The 21,529-nt window shown below is 50.7% G+C and overlaps 1 protein-coding gene across 1 annotated transcript in view; it reads right to left on the reverse strand.

The window, feature by feature from the left end:
- Positions 1-9,766: 9,766 nt before the first annotated feature.
- The window catches only part of LOC118694675 (centrosome-associated protein CEP250-like), a 29,397-nt gene continuing 17,634 nt past the window's right edge, over positions 9,767-21,529 (reverse strand). The window contains exons 22-31 of the mRNA XM_036395858.2: positions 20,714-20,873; positions 19,836-20,148; positions 19,283-19,410; positions 18,899-19,019; positions 18,133-18,287; positions 14,664-17,180; positions 12,876-13,028; positions 11,766-11,879; positions 11,554-11,604; positions 9,767-10,531 (exon numbers count right to left, since the gene is read on the reverse strand). Of these exons, the coding sequence (XP_036251751.1) occupies positions 10,241-10,531; positions 11,554-11,604; positions 11,766-11,879; positions 12,876-13,028; positions 14,664-17,180; positions 18,133-18,287; positions 18,899-19,019; positions 19,283-19,410; positions 19,836-20,148; positions 20,714-20,873 (4,003 nt within the window). The 3' untranslated portion in view covers positions 9,767-10,240. The remainder of the gene's footprint in view (positions 10,532-11,553; positions 11,605-11,765; positions 11,880-12,875; positions 13,029-14,663; positions 17,181-18,132; positions 18,288-18,898; positions 19,020-19,282; positions 19,411-19,835; positions 20,149-20,713; positions 20,874-21,529) is intronic.

Raw genomic sequence — 21,529 nt, forward strand, 5'->3', positions numbered from 1 at the left:
CAACTTGTGTGGTGAGTTTGTCAAGGCAAGCGTGTAACCGTGCTCTGTCTGTTTCAGCTTCCTTGGATGTGTCTGCTTGGGTGGCTCCTCCATCAACAGGCTGCTCCTTCTGCCTGGCTGCCCTCCCTGGCTCAGAAGCTTTGGTCTCCAGACAGTCCCCCAAGATCTCCAATGCTGTTGCTATAAGCTCCTTGGCCACCAGTTCTATTTCCTGGTGGTGGTCTAGAGGTGTCTCTGTTCTCACACAGCCGCCAAAAGCTATTCCTCTGATCCTCCGGGCAGCCCTCCTTAAAAAGTTGACATAGTGATCCCGAGGAACCCTGAGCCTCCCAAAGACTTCGTGCACAACAGTCTCAACCAGTTCTTGGAGCTTCTGCACTTCTGCTGCGGTCAGCTGCTCAAAGACAGCTTTAAAGAGGCTGTCAGCAGTGTTGTCTGGCTTCTGCTGGGAGTCAGCAGCTCTGCTGGCATCTTCCTGACCCAGCTTAGCTGTGGAGTTGGTTTGGCCCTCATACAAAGGCATTTTCACTCTTCTGAATCTCCCTGATTTCCGAGCGGTCTCTTTGCTGATCTGTGGAGGTAGGCAGGAAGGTTTCTGAGGCTGCAGCTGCCACTCTGCCCAGCTGGAACTGTCAATGGTTCCCAGCAGTTTGGGGCCATCCTTTAATGTGGCCAAAAGTGGCAGAAACCCTTCTTGAAAGGTGACACCAGCTTGTGGGTCATGGTGTCTGGACAAGCACTCAGCCCCTGCGTGCTGAGGATTCCCGCAGGCCCAGGCCGGAACTCTGCTTCAGCCAGGCCATGAGGGCCATGAGGGCAGGGGAGAAGGGCTTCCCTCAGCACAGTGTGTGCCTGCACGTGGCCCTGCTGCCCGTGCCCAGCTCAGTGCCCTGTGCTGGCTCAGCTCCCAGCCCTGGAGTCCTTTCCCCGCCACAGCGCCCGGCCCAGCAGCACCGCCCTGCACAGTCCCATGCCCCTGAATACAACACTTTGCCTACTTCTTGCTGCCCCAAGATCTGCTCTGACTGCACTTTGGTCCTGGTCAGGTACTGCCTGTACTCGTTGAACTCCTTCACAGTGCAAATCACCTATGGAGGGACAAGGGCAGAATGCCCCAAAAACTGTCAAGCCATGCAGTCGGCCTTCCCCACAACAGCCTGAGTCCAGTGGGAGAGGAGCTGCCCCCAAGCCCTCCCCCCATACCCTGGTGTTGGGGCCACTGCTGTGCCCCCAGCCAGGGCTGAACAGGCAGCGTGGGGCAGGCTGAGAAGGGCAGGACTGGGGCTTGCCAGGGAGATGTTGGCGCTGCTTCTGCTCCCAGGGACACCAACGCACAGCCCTGTCCTCTGGCAGCAGCAGCTGCAGCAAGGGCTGTGGGAGCCCTGCTTGAAGAGGGCTGCTCTTGATCAGCCTGATGTCCAAACCTACCTTGTTTTCTCTGGTGACACAGCCCTGTTTCTTCAGCATCCGCAGGATGTCCTTGCGCTTGTGGTAGTCCTGAAGGTGGGGGTCATGCAGGCAGTTGTATTGCAGGTTCAGGTGGTGCATGTAGGGGTCATCCAGATTGAAAGAAGGAGATAGCCCATGAAGCTGAAAGAGACATTTCCCAGAGTATGAAGGAGGCAGGAGAGCAGCAAAGAGGTGCTATGCGGTACTTGTGAGAAGAGCAAGGTACTTTGAAGACCAACACTCTTCTCTGTCCTTCTGAAGACACAGAGACCCTCACAGAAAGGCTGCAGGGCTGTGCTGGACCAGGCTGGGCTGTGATGGGATGGGCTGAGGGACAGAAGACAAACCCCAGCAGCAAATAGACACCTTAGGCCATCAGGAGGAACTGCTGACCCACCCACAACTGAAAAGGTCAGGCCCAGTGCTTCAAATGCAGCCAGTGGAGAGTGAATGAAACCAGTCTCCTCGGGTTAGGCAGGCTCAAGGGCTGTGTCAGCTGCCTCTGCCTTGGCCCCTGGCAAGTCTCTGCCTTGGGAAGGTACAGTGCAAGCTGGCGGAGGAAGAGGAGGAGGAGGACAGTGTGTGCATTCTCCAACCAGGAAAACCCAAGCTCTTCAGAATAAGCAGGAGAAGGTGGAAGTGTCCCTCAAAGGGGCACCAGAGCCTGACTCGACATGGCAGGATCAGCTGGAGGGACTCATTGCCCTGGCACCAGGACAAACACAGGTGCCTACTGCAGGCCTGCAGGCAGGGGCCCAGCCACATACATGCACAGTGCCAGAAACCAGTGAGGAGACTGACAAGTGCTTCTTCTCTGTGTTCCAGGGAACCTGGAGCTTCCCTCTTCTGCCCAGCCCTGCCTGACTGTAGGGCTGCAGCCCTTGCCGTAGAGGAGGTGTCCACAAGAACTCTGTGCATGATGGGGACCCCATGAAAGAGGAGAGCTTTTCTGCACTCTTTTACTTCCTTTACCTTTTCCCCCAGCTTTTCCCTGCAGAAGACAAACTTGGACTTGGGCTTCACATAGATCTTGACTCCAAGTGGGAGGTCCAGCAGGTCAGGATCCATCAGCCTGGTGGCTCAGTCTCCCAGGTGTGGAGTTCTGGGGCTGAGCTGGGAAGACACAGACACTTGGGCAGTAGCTCAATAAGCCTCCTGCACAGCAGGTGCAAGAGAAGGAGCTGAGAGTCTTGAGGGTTCTGAGGCCCCAGAGCAGACCCCCAAGCCCCAGGCTCACCGGCTCTCTCTCTCAGCCCACTGCTCTCCTCCCCCTAATTGCCAGTGCACTCAGCAGTGCCTCTGCCTTTTGGCAGGACACGAGCAGTGAGATGGAGCTCCACAGCTCCTTCCAAGAGCTCTCGTGGTGCTGCAATCCCACGCTGACTCCTCGTGCTCCAGAGGTTTCCCAGCGATGGGGCATTGTTCCATCATGGTGATGTCACATCCCCGCATTGTCACATCACCGTGCTGACATTGTGTCACATGGAAGCTGCCCACCAAGCCTGGGGGGAGGGGGGGACCTGGAGGGTCCTTTGGACAGCCCTGTGGGCCACCCCCTTCGTGTGACCCAGCTGTGGGAGCTCCTGTCCACAGGCCCCTTCCCCCCTCCCCTGTTGTGTCATTCTGTCAGGCAGAGCCTCCTCACCAACAGGAAGGAACGGGAGGAATTGCCTCTCCAAAGATGCCCAGTTTGGGGGCTGCTTTCCCCTTTTTAGACCTTCTTCCTTGTCATGGCCAAGCAGCCACAACTGGGGAAATTGCAGCACACTGCATATTTGGCCCATCCCTGGCAACATGAGATTCCTTGGTCATGTTTTGAGAAACAGAAGAGAAGCATGGGCTGAGGGACAGCCCTCTTCCCCCCCTTTCCTCAGGATCCCCTTCAGCCCAGACATCTCTCTGCCGCCTTCCCGATCTCCCCTGCCCTGGCTTCTGCTGCTCCTGTCTGCTCTTGTTATGAATGTTTTGATCAAATAGTCAGATAATATAAAAGGGTTAGCTAGGATTATAAGTAGACAATTGTGAAATATGAGGTATAGAAATATCAGGAGTCATGCTTACCAGTAACACTGCTTGGAAACCACTATCCTTCCCATCTTGATTTTAATATTAAGGATTCCAGTCAGTAGACCTCAGGAGAGATGACCAATGATTGTTTTAGAATAAGAATATTGATGAAGTTATTAACTATTAGAACCAATGTAAAGGTTAAATTTAAGAGAGGGCATAGCATGCGTAATATGTAAAAGAACGCAGGTAATGATGATTCAGCAGAAAAAGTATATAAAATGGATGGGTTTTGTTGCTTCAGTGGAACACATTTCCAGAGGAGTTATCCCTGTGTTCCCAGCACCTGAATAAAGAAGTGTCTGCTTATTCACATCAAACTGGTATTGGATAAGTTTCTTTTTTCCTGTTTGGTGACACTCTCACTTCCTACCCCTTCTTGGCTGGATTTGGTGAGATCTCTGGTGCCCGTTCCTCCAGCCTGTCTGGTTCCTTGGGGCAGCTTTTACACTGCAGAGCCCCGCCAGCCTCGCTCTTTGCACAGAGGCAAGAGACAGGCAGAGCAATCTGTTGGAGGTGCAGTGATTGATCACCACGGGGCTCTTGGGAAACAGCGAGGGGCTCAGCTCAGGGACGGTGTTCCTGGGCTCCCAAAGCCCTTTCTGGCACACGCTCCAGCTGCAGCTCTTCTCCATCTTGGCCAGGGGAGGAGCAGCATCGGCTGTGCCCCAGCTTCCCTGTGCCCCGGGACCTGCTCAGCCCCGGGGCCGTGAGCCCCCGGCGCGTTCACAGCACCCGCACCTGGGGCAGGGCTCAGGCAGCTCCGGCAGCTCCAGCGTGCGGTCCTGGAGGCCGAGCAGGAGGCCCTGTGTGCAGTTCAGTGCTGTGTGCAGTGCAGGTGCTGAGGAATACACCTGGTGCAGGTAGCTCAGGGTGCAGCTGCACTGCCAGCTCCAGCCTGAGCTCTGGCTGGCAGGAGCTCGAGGGAAGAGCCCATGACCTGCTGACCCTTGGCAGGACAAAGAGCCCGAGGACCTGTGGCACGGCCAGGTCAGCGGCCACTCAGAGACAGGGCAGATGCCAAGCCCTGGGAGGAAGAGCTGAGACTTTGCTGTGCTCAGACTGTCAAGGCATAACAGCCCAGGGGTTCAAAGTCCCTCCCTGGAGGCACCGGCTCGAGCTGTTTCTGTGTTCTTGCACCGCAAATGAATTGTTTTGTGGAATGAGACACGTGAGACTCTGCTGTGGGAAACCTGGTCTGACTGTGAGAGTGGGGCGAGTGCGGGGAGTCAGTGGGGGCCCCCCCTTCAGCTCACCTGAGCCACCCACTGCAAAGGGGATTTGGGTCCCCGCAGGAACAGTCTGGTAGTGGGAGTGTGACTGCCAGAGTGCCTTGGGGATGCTCAGACAGGGAAGTTTCCTTAACAACAGGGCTGCCTGAGAGCTGGAGCAGAGTCCAGGCCATGCTCTGCCTGTAAGAAACCGGGCAAGGCGCAGCAGAGTGCCCTGGGCTGGGGAAGGCCGCTAGGCAGAAAAGGAAATGGAAGAAGTTAAACCACACCCCCAGTTTTGTCAGACCGCTCTGTCTGCGTGCTCATCCTCTTGGACTTGACCTCAGCGTTTGAGTGGGTGCAGAGCATTGGGAAAGGGAGGGCAAGGTGTGAAACACAAAGCTGTGTTTCGTGTCAGGTACAAACAAGCGATGTGTGTATTTGTGAATGCGAAATGTGTGGACCCTGACAATGGTAGAGCTGTGAATTCTAATAATAACTGAGGAAAATAAAGCATGGAAAAAGGCCTTTGAACCTATCTTTTCTTTGCAATTAACTCTGGTTGATTTAGGAGCATTGGAATTAAGGTGTTAAGGATGTTGCTTTTTGCTTGCATTTAATCCATAAAGAGCTCTGCAATAATAACCTTTTGAAGTATAATTTTAGAATATTACTTCTATCCTTGAAACTATAGCTTTGGAATATATATAAAGGAAATATGCTTATCTCACACCTTATGGAAGCAGAGAAAAACAGCCTGAGAAAGGAAGATGAACATCACCTCAAGGATTTATGGTTTTGACCAAAGGGAAGCTGGACATCACTGTGTTAGATTTATAGTCTCTGCAATTAAAAGGTGGACCCACATCTGGGGAGCTGGACTCCATCAGGTGGGATTCGTTTTTCTTCTTTCGGAAACTGGAGCGCCATCATCTGGGATACTCCTTTTGAGATACATCCTGAGAAACTAAGATCACAATAGTGTATAGAATTGTGATGTAATAATTTGGAATAAAAATTGCTGATGAGAAAAAAAAACTGGAAATAGAAACTGCTGAAAAATCTGATGAGTACCCCTATAAATACCTGTAACCCTCAACTAACGGTGTGCAGTTGGAGGGAAAACTTCCCCCACTGTACCCAGCGCTGTATTGCTCATACTTTACCATATTAAATAATAAATTGGTTGCTGCTTGAATATTGGCCTAGTCAAGCTTCTATTCATAACAAAGGTAAGGCAAGGCAAAGGCAAGACCACGCTGGAAGATTGGTCTCATGGCTTGGCTGTCGCAGGAGAGAAGCCTAAGGGTGTAATTATTGGCAGTTCCCACTGGATGGCTCCCGAAGCCCAGCGGGGACGGCAATGCTGAGCAAGCCGGCAGCTTCCATTCAGCTCCAGCCGTCCTCTCGTACCACAGCCCCGTGTTACCAATCACAACAGAGTGATAACCTTAGCCCAGAGCCAGGGAGGATGAACATTCCCACGGGACCACACATACCAGGAAGGATTTTATAAAATGCACCTGTGAGTGCACGGGCAGGAACCATGAGAGCAAGCTGTGACACACAGCTATTAGATAAATACAAGAGATGCTTACAACTTTGTTTTAACATGGTCTCCTCAGATCTGTTGTTACCTCAATTCTTTGTACCCCAGTCGAGCACCGAGAAGGACTGTTGTGGTTTAACCCCAGTCAGGAACTCAGTCCCATGCAGCCGCTCGCTGCTCTGGTGAGATGGGGGAAATTAGGAACAGGTAAAACCTATAGATTGACACAAAAACAGTTTAATAATTGAAACAAAACTAAACATATTTTTATTACTGCTATTACTACTTCTACTTTGACTAGTGAAAGGGAGAGAGAACACAATAGAAACCAGCAGTGCCCAGTAGTTGCTCATCACCCACTGACCAATGCCCAGCCTCTTCCCCAGTAGCAATCGGTGGCTCCCAACCCCCTCCCAGTTTCTGCACTGGGCAGGAGGTTCTGTGGTCTGGAATATCCCCCTGGCCAGCTGGGGTTGGGTCTCCTGGCCATGCTCCCCCTTGCTGGCAGAGCATGGGACATTGAAAAGTCCTTGCCTTGGAGTGAGCGCGACAGGGCTCCCACTCAACGTGTTACCAGCGCTGTTCTCACTTTGAATACCAAAAACAGCACTGGAGCAGCTTCTGGGGAGAAAATTCTCTCTCTCCCAGTCAAAACCAAGACATCCAGCAGCGCCTGAAAACCCCTCCCTGTGAGCCCTGACCGCTGCAGTCCCCACCTCCCTCAGTCACCCTTCAGTTCTCCCCAGCACCCCTTGAGCCCCCTGCCCCACCAACAGCCCCCTGTGACCCCCAGAACGCTCCAGCCATGCCCTGTGTCCCCCCACAAACCCCCAGTGATGCCCCCAGACCCACTCACGCCTTTGGCTACTTGAGGGCCATGATGGGCACTGCAGGGGACCCCTGCCCACTCCCGGAGCTGCTGCTGCTGCCCAGTGCCTGGCACCCAGTGCTCTGCTCTGCCCCCTGCACTGAAGCCCTGGCACCTCCTCTTGGCCCAACAGTTTCAATTCCCTGCTGCACAGACAGGAATGTGGCTTTTAATCTCAGAAATAGCAGCTGCAGAGGAGCAGGACGACATTCATGGGTGGTGAGAGGACCATGGCTATGGGGCAGGGACAAGGGGAAATGGTTACAGGCCCAGGGGCATCAGGCCATAGCCACAGGGATGCAGCTGTGGGGACTACTTGGCAATAGGAGGAGTATGGCCATAGTGATGCAGGTGAGGCATGGGCTGTTTCCCCCCTTACGGGGTCATGCACCCCAGGGGCACACCAGGATGTACACAGCCACTTGGCTTCCATGTCCACATGATGAGCAGGGTTCTTCCTCCTCTTCCCTGGCTTGGAGAGGTGGGGACCATCTTCACCTCTGCCTGAGCCATTGGTGGCTTCACAGAGATCCTGGTGCTCCTGGCACCACGTCAAAGCCCTTTGCACCTTCTCATTCCCTCTCCTGTCCCCCCAGAGCTCCATCTGCCCCGACCCAACCTCTCTGTCCTGCCTGGGCACGAGGTGGCTGCGGGAGCTGAGGTGATGTTCCTCTGCACCACCACACAGCCCAGCACCGGCTGTTACCTGTACCTGGAGGGCCAGATCCGAGCCCAGGTGTTCCCCAGGGAACAAGGGGACCACAACTTCTCGCTCGTGCAGAAAGGTGAGAGCGGCCGCTACAGCTGCCAGTGCTACACCTTGAATGCTTTGAGAGAATGGTCTGCTGTCAGCAACACCCTGGACCTGGTGGTGAGAGGTGAGACATCCCCCCAGCCACATCCTGCTCCACTCTTCCGCCCTGTGCAATCTGTCACATCCTGGGGGAACTAGAAAAGAGGATTTAGGGCAGGAAAGCAGCTGTATGAAGGGACCAAGGAGAGGGTTCCAGCTTCCTTCACCTGTGTTTGAGCCTGGCCAGCTCCTCAGAGACCCTATAGATGACCTAGAGACCCTGTAGATACAGGGTTGCTGGGCTAACAAGTAAGCTAAGAGGATAAGATAAGACTCTGACAGGATAAGAGTCAAGAGGACACCTCTCCCTGCACTGGCCCAGAAAGTACCCATGTCCTGGGCTGCATCCCAGCACTGTGGGCAGCATAGGAAGGAGATTCCGCCACTGTGGAGAGCAGCTCCCCCTGCCCAGTGAATCATGATTTTAAAGGGTTAAGATTTCAGCTGAGGGTTAGAACCAATTCATATTGAAGCTGGTACACCAACAATAGGTTAATGATTATTAGATGCTAAAGCTAATTGTTATATTATTAGCTATGGTAGAAAGGCAATCCCCTGGCAGGGAGCAATGTGCTCTGACTCCATTATTCAGAATGCTGAACAATTGCTTTATTAAGCTATATTATATTACACTAATACTATATTAAATTACATACCAGAAAGATACTATACTATACTATACTATACTATACTATACTATTACTATACTACTAAAGAAAAACCCGTGACTGTCTGAGACAGCCAGGACACAGCTTTGAGTGATTGGCTAATCACTTAAAACAACTTTCACCGGTGTCCAATTAACAAAATCACTTTTGGTAAACAATCTCCATAACACATTCCACATGTGCAAAAACAACAGGAGCAGTGACTAGAGATAAGAATTGTTTTCTCTTCTTCTCTGAGGTTCTCACTGCCTTCCACAGGAAAAATCCTTGGGAAGTTGTGCCTGCTGCTCTCTGTGAAGAGAGCTGCGGCCACAGTGAACTCATTTGTAGAAGGAAGTGGAGCAAGGGAACCATTATAGGAACATATTGAAACCAGGAGGACAATGCCCATCACTTGGACTCTATGTCAATCCATCATGAAGCAGGGGGGCTTGGATCATGCCAGAGGGTCCCAGAGACCTCACAAAGACTTTCCTGACTTAATCCCTGGGACCACTGACCCAGTTTGAGATCACCCACCCAATTCAAGGGAAGAATTGTGCAGGCATGAAGGACTAATAAACTCATTTTAATACAGAGTGGGGATTGGAGGTGCTGGGGGTATGCATATGTATTATTTTGGGAAATAATGGAAGGCAAAAATCCTTGTGCAGCGCGGTCACACATTTGGGGATGATCCCCACGGTGCCGCCCGCCGGTGTAATAAACATAACACTTTCTAACTTTGACAAGTTAGAGAGTCTTTGTCCGTGATTTTTGGTTCTAACGATTCACCAGCACACCCTCCCCATGCATCTGTGGCCTCGGGCTGTGGCAGGGCTGCAGCTGGGCACTGACAGCCTGTGGAGAGCAGCTGAGCTGTCCCTTGGGCTGCTGTTGGGGCAAAGCCATCAGTGCTTTGGAGGGAAAAAGGGAAGAAAAGGGAGAAGGGAAGGGCAGCCCCATTTCTCACTGAACTTAGGTCCCTGCTGTGCACTCTTCACCCCTTTGTTGGATAATACCTCAAATTCTCGTTACTTGTTGCAGGGAACACCTCTGCCCTCAAGAAGGGAAGTTGTGTAAGAGCTTGCAGTAGCCTCACTGTGCCAGTGAAAATGAGTATAATTTTCTTCTGAAAAACATTTTATTAAAAAAAAAATTAGAATACCTGTCCCTAGGAGGTGCTTGCAAATGCAAACACCACAAACTGTTGTTACTTTAATTGTTTGTAGCGCACTCTTTGTGTCCTTTTATTTTAAGTAAGCTGCCCTCAGACAGATGTCACCCACAAGTCTTACTGCTCAAGGATTATTTTTTTTGTTTGGGCTTCATTCTCCATACACCAATCCTTCTCCTGACCTATGTTGTTGTTCTCACATATTCACATTTTGATCCCAAAAATCATCTACTTCATGAAATGTTTCATAGATCCTAATCCTCAACATAAGGTGAGGTTTGACACCAGCCGAATGTGAGACCAACGGATGTTTAAGGGAGGGAGTAGCCCTGTCCTGAGGAGCTGATCCCATTTCTCACATCCATGAGCTCTTTGTCTTAGGAGAAATTGTTCCATTCAAATGGAGACCAGAGGTGCTGTTACCTCAGGTCATCATTGCTTCTGGCAGGTGTGGGTCTTGGATGCTCCAGCTGTTTCTCCAGAGACTGATGGCCCAGGGATGTCAGTGCCGAGTTAAGGTTCAGAGACTGATCCAGCTTCCGAGTCTCTTCTTCCAGAACAGCAGCTTTGGGCTCCTTGAGCACAGCTGCAAAGGAGCAGCACAGCTCCTGGTGAAGGTCTGACAGCTCCTGGCTGGTCCTTGCACAGCTCTCAATGTAGTTCTGACAGTGCTGTCGCTCTTGGGCCAGCTGTGACTGCAGCAGGGACACCTGAAAGAGGCACAAGGCCCGGCTCAGACAAGCCCACGCTGGCAGGAGCACCTGCAGCCCCACGGTACCGGCTCTCGGGGCAGACACAGCCTCCAACTCCAGCCCTCATCAACACTCTGCCCTTGGGCAAGGGCAAAGGAACAGGCTCTCAGACACAACAGAGCTCAGAGCATCAACAAGTCCACTTCAAGGCTGCCAAACCCTTCCCACGTACATCCCTCAGCCACCACAGGTCTATTACAGACACTTCCAATGGGATTTAGGAACCCAGCTCTGATTTCCAGAGCACACATTTGGGCCACTGACCCCTTTCTCCACAGGCTGTGCCTCAGCACGAGGGCTGCTGCTCCCCTGAGCTCCTGGAGGACTCTTCTACTTGAGCTGCTGGACAGGCAGCTGAGGGACAGGGAGCAAACTCTCCCTCTCCCAGCCTTCAGAGCATTCCACACAGGAGCAGAGCAGAATGTGGACAACTAAGCCCAGTGGAATAATAAACCTCTGGCATGGCCTCAGGTCCCTGGATTTCTGCTAAAATGCAAGCTCCACTGTTACAGAGTCAAGGGAAAATGGAAACAGGCAACAAAGGAGAACATCCTGGTCCAGACTGCCCAGGGAAGTAGTGGAATCACTGTCCCTAGAAGTGTTCACAAAACGTGCCTGTGGCATTTTGGGCCATGGTTTAGTGTTGGGACTGACAATCTGGTTTAATAGTTGGATTAGATTATCTGAGAGGGCTTTTCCAACCTTAACCATTTTATGATTCTATGATTCTGATATTTTCAGGTGACTTCCAATGTTCTGAATTTCATCCCATCTCTCTCCCCCACCGCCTGATCTTAGACAAGTCAGAAACAAGACCAAGGTAAAGGATGTTTGGTTGTTGCCAACAGGTGCACAATTGACAACACCTGCTGTACTCACTTCCTGAGAGCCAAACACAACTCAGGCTGTAGCAGCAGCCACAGCTGTGCCCATGAGTAGAGCCACAGCAGCCTTTGGAGGAAAGTTTTCCTACTCCTCACCTGGTTCTGTAACTCAGCTAAGCGCTGACTGCAGTGAGCATGACACTCCTCCTGTTGAGAAAAGGAAAGGATGTTCTTTCAGTCTGTTTGGTCACAACCACAGGCAATATTTCACTTCTGTTAGATCTCTGGAGGGCTGCTGCCACTGGAATTTCTCATCATTCCTCTGTGTGACCAAAGTCTCCTTGTACCAAGGAAAATGTTGTTCTCACCTGTCTGGAAGCAGCCAACTTGCACTGGTCAGACTCAGAGAGAGAAAATCCAGAGGCATCTGGGAGTAACCGACCCCTAAAACATCTCTTCAGTCTCCTCCGTTCGTGTTCCACCTGCACATTGGATGGGAGAGAGGGTCACAGAAACCTGCCAGCAAACATGGAGCAAAAGGACCTCTGGACATCAAGGCAAGGAGATCCCTGCTCTGAGACCCTGAAGTGCACGAGACAACACTGGGGGCAAAAAGCTCTCGCTGGAGGCTGTGCAAGAGAGGCCAGTGTGTGTGTGCAGGGACACGGGGCCAGGGAGGGAGGCAGCGCAGTGAAGGTGCCCTTGTGAAAGCCATGGGCTGCCACAAGAGAGTGTTGCAGTGTGATGCAATATCCTGTTTTAGCTATCCCAGTCCTTTCCCAGGTGTGCCAATACCTTCTCCCTTCCCCTCCCCTTGCCTCCTGCTAAGTGCTGTCCATCAATCTTAACTTTCCAGCAAGGGCATCGTCTGATTGGCAAAAGTTCAAAAGATGCTTCTCAGCCCTGGGGTCATTGGGCTACCTAGGTGGCACTTCTCTCCTGAGCCTTCCCCCCTACTACCTGGTTGGTGGCATACCTACCCCTTCCCTCCCCCTGTCCCCGGGGCTTAAAAGGACACTGGGACCATGTGGTCGCTATTCTGTTGGAGTTGTTACAAGATTCAGAGACCTGTAACCCTGGAATAAAGCTCTGGATTAAACCCTCTGGCAGAATCCGTCTCCTTTTCTTCTTCACCATCGCCTAAAGCCTTTCCACCAGAGGTAAAACTGAGTTCCTGCTTGCCTGGACTTCTTCTAAGTGCCAGCTGCCACATCCAGCCAGCCAAAAGTGTCTCTGAGGTGAAATACCTCAGTTGCCACCTCTGGTCCAGCAGCAAGGATCAGACGAGCCCAGGCACGTTCCACCCGGTAATATTGGGATCTTATTCCAATAAGAGAGAACAAACAAAGGGGTGTGCCCACAGCAGGGACAGGGAGAGGCAAGGGAACAAGCAGAGGTCTCCAAAGCACTGCCAGGGCTAAGGTGCCAAGTTCCAGAGGAGCCTGAGGCTCTGCAGAGGCAACCAAAGCCCAATTTACCTGCTCAAGAGTCCTCCTGAGTTCAGTGTTTTGTTGCTTGAGCTCCACCTTTTCATCTTCCAGCTTTGCAACTGCTAGCTGCAGACATTCCAGGCTCTGCAACATGAGTCTCTTCTCTGACAGCAATGACAGCTGCTCCCCTTCAGCAACAGCCTGCCGGGCATTCAGAAAGGAGATGCCATGAGCTGGTGCCACATAAAGGTTAGAAGGGTGTCAGAATTGATACACTGGGGAGAGTGACCACAGCATGAATGGACAGTGCTAAGGGCCTTCTTCTTCCCCTTGTCCACAGGCCAAAACAACACACCCTCTCTCTAGGGACCCTCCTCCAAATCCTCTTGGAGAATTGAGTACTTTGTTCTGGATCTTCCAGATCTGCTTCCTGCTAGTTTTTTTCAGTGTTCCCCATTCTTGTTTTCAGACACTGAAAGCATTAATTTCCTATCCAGCCATTTCATGGTTTTACAAAGTTCTGTAGTGTCTCCACCTCTCTCTTTCTCTCAGCCATTTCTTCTCAGTTGTGAATACTTAAACATTTACTCCCCTTGGGGAAGTTAATTACCATCTCTGGTCATCTTTTTGATCATCACAGTAAATTCTCTTCCCTACAGTTCTGCTCTCTGTCCTTAGACAACCAAATGTGCAAGATGTGGGTGAAGCATGCATTTCTTCAGTGATAAAACAGTGCAGTTTTTTTCTCTATTCTCTTTACCTGTTACATCCTCATACAGAACTGCTCTTTGAAAATACCACGTTATCAATCAGGCCATAAGCATTGCTTGGAACTTAGTCAGGAACCACTTCCTCCTTCTCCTTTGTGCCTTTCTTCACGAACTGCTCCTTGGAGCACCTATAAATGCAGTCTTGGTATCAGCAGTAAACCAATCTGTGTGGATGCCACTGCATTACCTGACTGAATGTTCTTGCATACCTGACCTACATGGATGTAACTGAAATCTCATGCTCTTTTCACATTTCTTGCCCTTGTCACATCTTTACTTCCCATCAACAGATCTCAATACTTGTCAGCATCCTGGATCAGGCTGCAAGTAATATTTCTCAAGTCATAAGTAAATGTATAATGCATAAATAGTGTTTTCTTAGTAGCACTTTTTACATGCCAATATACTAATGGACACCAGAATATAGGCAAATTCTTGGCAAAGCTGCAGCACAGGCTATTGCAACTGTTCCACTAGCAGGAACTGAATAAGTCCACTTTGAAAAATTACACACAAGTTTGCCTCTGTCATTTTTGATTGCAGTACAAACATGTCCTGAATGCACAATTAAGCATTTAATCTGACTAGGTAATAAAATAAATCCCATTCTTTTAACACACAGGAAAAGCTGTCCCTCAGAAATCTCCATCTCAGGAAGCATCCTCAAAGCACCAGCAGTGCAGCTGCTGTTCAGCCCTCTCGGTACAAAACTCAGCTGGGTTTAGTTCATCACTCTGCTCAGCTGCTCCACCAAATCCAAACCCCCACGTGTTGCATCCCTTTGCATGGGCACAGGAGAAGCAGCTCCCCATGCCCAGCTTTTGGTCTGGAGCTGGTTTGAACAGCAAGCTCCAGAGCTGGATCAGTCATTCCAGCATACCAGGAAACAATCTGGCAGTCAGTGGTGTCAGGCTGGAGCCAGGCAGACACACAAGGCTGCCTGCTGCAGCCCAGGCTGCTTTACCCAACGGGACTGACAGGGATAGAGACCCACCTCTTCATGGGAAACATCTCTGGAATAATTCAGGGACACTGGAGTGGACTGAAGATCAATCCCAGTGCCTACCTGTTGACAAAATCGGTCTGTGTCTCTCTCTGAAATCATTCTCTGCAGGATGCTTATTTCCTTCTTCAGATTCCCATTGGCCATTTCACTCTTGCTCAGTGCAGCACTCAGGACTTGAGCGTTCTCTCTCCATTCATGTTCTCTGCTTTCTCTCTGCTTCAAAGCAGCAGCCACACACCCCAACTCTTCACCTTTGGCTTCCCTCTCAGCTTCTAACTGTTGGGTCATTTCCTCCTGCCTTTGCAAGAGATAGTCTCTCTCCTGGAGAATTTTCCTCTTCTCTACTTCCTCTTCCTCCCATTTTTGGAGTGTTTGGATTTGTTTCTTTAGAGTCTCCCCTTCATCTTTCCATCGCAAAGCCAATGTTAATTCTTTCAGGAGTTCACTCTGCCTCCTAAGCTCTTGCTCTCTCTCTATCAGAGTCTTCTTTAAATACTTGACTTTGTCTGTCTGGTACTTGATCTCTTTATCCTTCTTTGTCAGAGTCTGCTGAACATGCTGGAGATCTTCCCGAAGAGCTCTTATTTCCACTTCTATCTGCTTTTGCTCAGTTTGAGCCTTGATCTCTCCTTCTCTCTCAGGAAAGGTTTCTTTCAGGAACTCTTGCTCTCCATCATGTCTAACCTCTTCATTCTTTTCAGTTAGCCTAAGCTGGAGATTCTGCAAAGTCTTCAGTTCTTCTTCTACATGCTGGAGTTTTTGCCTAAGAGTGTCATTGTCCTCATCTTTCTTCCTCACCACTTCCTCAAGTAGAGTCACTTGTTTCTGGCATGATGTCAGTGCTACTTTCATGCTTTCTTCACGAAGCTGGAATGTGTTCATTTGCTCTGTCTGCTTGAGGAACTCCAAACGGTTCTTCTTCAACATCTCGCTTGCTTTGTCTAGATCCTGCTCTAGACTTTTGGCCTGCTTGCCTGCCACCTCCTTCTGCTCTCGAAGGTCCTGGACATGCTCTTGCAAAGACACTATCTCTTGATGTCTAGCTTCAAGAGAAGATTCAGCATATTCTAGTTTTTGCAGTATGGCTTTAGCCTGCACCGCTGTCTCTTCCTTCTGCTGTTGAAGCTTTGTGATGGTGTCCTCCAGAACACAAATCTTGTCTTCCTTTTCTTTCAGAGTCAGTGTTGTTGCATGGAAATTTCTTTGCTCAGTTTCATGCTTTTCCTCCTTTTCCTTGCATGCCTCACATTGCTTTCTAAGGGACAAAATTTCCTGCTCTTTTTCCTTTAGTTCCACTTGAAGACAATGCAGAATTTGCTTCTGCTGTTCAGAGTCTTGCTTTTGTTTTTGGAAGGTCTCAATCAGTTCCTTCTGAGATTCAATCATTAAATCCTTTTCTTTCAATATTGTTCTAGAGTATTCTAAGTCTCTGTGCAAGACATTAATCTGTTCCTCTTTTTTTTCCTCATAACTCCTTGTTTGTTGCTTTTGGATGTCCATAAGTCTGTCTTTTTCTTTTAAGGTTGCTAAGGTCTGCTCCAGTTGGTCACGGACAGTTTTTAACTGCATTTCCATGACTTCTTCAACTTCCTGCATTTGCTTTTGCTGTGACTCAAGCTCTTGCTCTTTTTTAGATAAAGAAAGTGTCATGATTTCTACTTTATCAAGAAGCTCTTGCAGATGCCTGTCTTGCTGTTCCTTGTGCTGCTGCAAAAGCCTTAACTCTTCCCTTTGAGCATCACACTCATTCTCTCTGTCCTTAAGAACAGTTCTCAGGTGTTCAAGGCTAGCATTTAGAGATTTCACATCTTCTCTCTCCTTTTCCAGTTCTTGAATCTGCTGAGTCAGAGAAAGAAGCTCCAACCTTTTCTCCTTCAGGTTTCCTTTCATATCATCAAGATCCACAAGCAGATTTCTGACTTGTACTGCTCCATGCTGTTCTAGAATCATTATTTTCTCCTCCTGGAATTTGATCTCCAGGTGTCTCTCCTCCAGCTCTTTGCTCACCCTGCTGACAGCAGAGTTCTGCAATTCTAACTGCTTCTCCAGCTCCCTTATCATTTCTTGCTGGGATCTGATCTCTTGGTCCTTCTCTTCCAGCTCTTGGCTCATTTTGCTAAAAACAATCCTTTGCTTTTCTTGCTGCTTCTCCAGCTCCTGTATCTGTTCCTGTTGGGATTCTGTCTTCTGTTCTTTCTCTGTTATGTCCTTAATAACCTGATTAAGAGCAGTTTTATGCATTTCTTTCTGCTTTTCCAACATTCTCATCTGCTCTTGGTACAATTTCATTTCACCCTCCCTCTCTGAGAGGATGGCAGTCACATGAGCGAGATGCTCCTGCAAAGCTTTGGTCTCTGCTGCCTCTTTCTGAAGAATCTCCATTTTCTTCCCCTGGTTTTGCACTTCCTCATTTTTAATTTTTAACATGGACAGGGCAGTTTGAAGTTCTTGTTCAAGGGAGTGATTCTTGTCTATTGCTGTATTTGCTCGGGTTTCAGAGGCTGTGACTGATTCCTCCAGAAGTTTTATCTCACACTCTAGTTTTTCTTTATCTGCCTGCAGCCTGTCCTGTTCATGCTGCCAAAACAGGGAGAAAAAGGGTCACTCATTCCCTCTCTCACTTTGCTTTTCATACCAGATCTGCACTCCTGCTGCAGGGGCAGGCACAGGCTGCCCCTCTCTCTCAGCCTCTCAGGATGCTGCAGAGCTTTGCTGGGCCCCCCTCCCCTTGATGCTGCATCTTTCCCAGCTCACTCAGCCCATCCCAGCTTCCCTTCTGCCCTTGCCTGACCTCCTGCAGCTCCACTCCAGGGCTCCTTTGGGGAGGAGCTGCCAGAACTGCAGCCAGGATTTCAAGTGCCCGCTAAGCAGGATTCAGGCAGTGCCACGAGGATGTGCTCTCCATCAGGGAGGAAGGGAAGAGCAAACAGCCGCAGCCTTTCATTCCCTGGGGCTGGGCTGACAGCAGTGCTTTTCCTCCTCTCCTGTGTAGAGTTCCCATGGCTCCATGCCCCAGAGCCCCACTGCCCTCTCTGGCAGCAGCAATGGCCAGATCAGTCTGTCATTCTCTGCTGCCACTCAGGACCAGTTCTCCCCTTGCAGGCACACGTCCTGCTGGGGATCAGACCTTGGCTTTCCTCTCCTCTCTCCCCACTGGCTGCTCTCCCATGGCCAAGGCCAAACACCTTTCTATTAACAGCAAACTTGGGACTCTCCCCTTCATTCCAGATTCAGATATTTAGAAATCTGAACATGGGATTGGACACCAGGAATTCCCCAAACCATGCAATGTCAGTAGGGACACTGAGGACATTGAGAACTAAAGGTTCAAGGGCACAGAAGCCCAGCATGGAGGAAAATCAGCAGCCTCAGCATTAACTGGCTTTGCCATGACTACAACATCTTCTCCTCCTTATTCAGAAGAATGCAATTAGAAAAGTTAAACTGGGAAAAGGTGCTCTTTAGAACTATGAACACAAGGCCCAAACATAGCTAGGAAATGGCCCTTTGTGGCATCAGCCAATCTCACCAGCACATCCTTCCTTTCCTTCTCCAGCTTTTCCAATTTCCTCTTCAGAGATGCCACCTCCTGCCGAAGAGCCACAGCCTCTTCCTTCAGGGCAATGGTCTCTTCCTTCAAGGCACTTTCTAGAGAGGTCTTCTGGTGTTCTGCCCTCAACATTGCTGCAGCAGGGAAGGAGAAGAGGAAAAGAAAAGTCAAGTTAAACTGATGTGCATCCTGCAGAGACAACAGCACTCTTCTCTACCTGCCTGTGTTTGCCAGGCCCTAAGCCCACAAAGGCTCCAAAGCTGACAGAAATGAAGGAAACTTCCAGGCACAGAAAAAGGCAGGAATGAAAGGGGCAAGGGTTCAGAGGGACAGAAAAGTGTGTTTGTTCTTGGCCTTGTGCAGAGTGAGCAAGCCAAGAGAGACAAAGCACAGGGGATGCCTGTGCAGCCCTGCTCCAGAGAGGCCAAGAGCCTGGAGGCACTGGCAGGGCCTGGAGTTTGGGGGGAATGGAGCTGAGGCATCCAGCTACAGCTCCTTAGCACAGACACGGCACCTGAGAGGCATCAGCTGTGCACGGGATCAGCCCTAGCACAGCCAGATGGCACTGCCAGCCACAGCATCTTTCTCAAGAGAAAGCTTTCACTGGTACTTGGATGGAGAAATCTCCTGCTGGCTGTTTTTCCTCTCTGCCATGTCTGGGCACTGCGTTTTTTCTCTGTGTGGCATCAAAGAACCCCACTGGAGAGACAGGATGGGGCAGTGGCTGGGAGAGTAGAAGCTGTACCTGCCCGACTTTCATCCAACTGTATCTGCAGATCCTGATTGCTGGCTCTGAGATTGTCCATCTGATCCTGCCCCGTGCCCAGCTCCAGCTCCAAGGCCTGTATCTTCTTCCTTGCATCATTCTGGAAAAGACAAGAGGAGCAGAATCACCTCTCATTGCCACTGCTGGCAGGAGACAAAGGACTACAAACACTAAAGAAGAAATAGCCAATGTGGGAGAGGGCAGCCAGACAGTACTGGCGGATGTGATTGTGATCCTCCTTCCTCCCCATGCCAGTGAGCCAACCCCCCTACAAGGACTGACACCCATCCTGGCCTTGGCACAGTGCTTGTCCAGCAGCCCAGCAGCAAGACAGGATTTCTGGGTGCACTGGGCACACATTACCAGATCTTTCTGGGAATGCTCCAGGTGCTGCTGCAGGTCTTGCAGAGTTGCTGCCACTCTGTCCACTGTGAGCTCTGTGGGGACATCCCCAGCCTGAGAAGCAGTTAGGCCCATGACATGACCCTCTTCTGAAAAGAGAAGATATTCTGTTTCAAGATTTAATCCAGTGGTCTCCAACAAACAAGGCCTCTCTACCTAGGAGGAGGGCCCTTTGTCATTGTCCTAAAGCTCACTTTGCAGCAGAATGTGTGTTCACAGGCTGACATTATTCTGATGACCACTAATGTCAGCACTGCCCCAGAGACAACTGCATGGGCCCTGGGCTTGACATGGACTTGGGCCTTGCATGGGCTTGACAGGCCCAAGTCTCCCTTCTGGCTCTGATCATTTCTCTACATACAAACATGGACTTGTGTCTCTGCAGGGAAGTCAAGCTGTCAAGACTTCCCAAGGCCTGAGTCAGCCTAAACTGCCAGGGTGAGTGTGTGATAGATACCAGGGTGACCAAGAACACCCCCTCACTCCACCTGCTCACCCAGGCTCCCACACTTGCCTGAGCTCCAAGTGACCAAGTCTCTGCTGTCCCTGATCATGTGGCGGAGAGCTAAGAGCAGTTTGTCCAGCTGGGATTGAGTTTCCTGGTGGGCACCACTGGCCTGTTGACACTGTGTGGCCAAGGCCTCTGCTCTGTCATCAGAGCTCTGGAGCTTCACACGCAGCTCAGACACCTCAGCCTGCAGCACGTGCACAGAGTCCCTCAAAGAGCGTTCTCCTGCTCGAGACTCCTCCAGCTCCTTCAGCAGCTGCTTCTGTTGAGTTGCCTGGGAAGCCTCCATCTGCAGCACTGCGTCCTGCAGGGCCCGGATCTGGAAGATGGATGCACAGAGCCTCAGGGACAGGGCTGCTCCTGAGGCAGCAGAGTGGGCCGCAGGGAGCGCAACGAAGGAGAAATGACTTCAAGCCAAAACCAGAAGGCACAGAGGCAAAGATTGCAATGGAGGCAAATGGAGAGAAAACAGGGAAAGGGAGGCAATGGGCATCCTTGGGCTGCAGCTCTGAACAGCGGCTGAACTGGCTGTGCTGGAAGTGCCCTGCCCAGCCTGCCACAGCCACCTCTGTGTCCCCACATTGCTCAGTGCCTGGCACAGGCACCGACTCTGTCTGGGACAACACTGCCAACAGAGGGACAGAGAAGCTCCAGAGGAGTCTGCTGCTGCTTCTCCTCCCACATTTCCTGCTGGGACCCGGGAGAGGATGGGGGAAAACTTCTGCAGCAGACACCAGATCCAGCCTCAGCCTCAGGGTGCAGCAGCAGCCCTGGGCAGAACACGGCAGCTGTGGATGCTGCTGGCAGGGGAAAGAGGCTGGGGCCTCCAAGGCAAAGGTGCTGTTGTGTGTCCCTGGAGAAGAGGATGCCACTGCACAGCTTACCTGTGTGTTGAGCTCCTGCACTTCTCTTCTGTGCTCTGAGTGGAGCTCCTCGGCCTGGGTAAGGGCAGAACGAAGCTGAGTCACCTGATTGATCTGGGCCAGGTTGTTTTCTTCCAGGGTTCTGAGGCTCAGATCCTTTTCTTCCAGAGACAGAGTCAGCCTGTAGAACAAGGTAACAGATGGCCATGAGAGACATTCATATCCTTGGGTGCCTCAGAGGGGGTGGTGGAGTTGACCACTATGTGAGGCAATACTTGGAATGTGTCAAGCTTTGTCTGGGGTAGATGATGAGTGTGTCCAGAGCTTATGGGTCAGAATAAAAGGACAGATAAGTAAGGGTGACATTGCTGTGGGTGTTTGCTAGAGGCCACCTGAACAGGAGAAGTAGATGAGGCTTTCTACAGGCAACATAAAGCAATCTCAAAGTCACAGCCCTGGTTCTTGTGGGAGACTTTAGCTTCCCTGCCATCAGCTGGAGAAGCCACATAGTGCAGATGTTCCTGGAAAGCACTGATGACAACTTGCTGTCACAGGCAGTGGAGGATCCCACAAAGAACAGCATGGTGCTCAACCTTACCCTAACCATCAGGGCAGGCCTTGTTGGAGATGTGAAGCCTGAGGTCAGCCTTGGCTGCACTGCCTATGAATGAGACTGTGAAGTTCAGCTGGGGGTGAGGAAAAAGCAGGGCAGCAAGCAAGATTACAACCACAGACCTCATGAGAGCTAACTTTAGCCTCTTCAGGGACCTTCTTGAAAGAAGCAGATGGGAACAGGTCCTGCAGGGTAAAGGGGTCCAACTGATATTCAAGGATCAC

This window comes from Molothrus ater, chromosome 17, assembly GCF_012460135.2.
Source record: "Molothrus ater isolate BHLD 08-10-18 breed brown headed cowbird chromosome 17, BPBGC_Mater_1.1, whole genome shotgun sequence".
NCBI classification, from domain to species: domain Eukaryota; kingdom Metazoa; phylum Chordata; class Aves; order Passeriformes; family Icteridae; genus Molothrus; species Molothrus ater.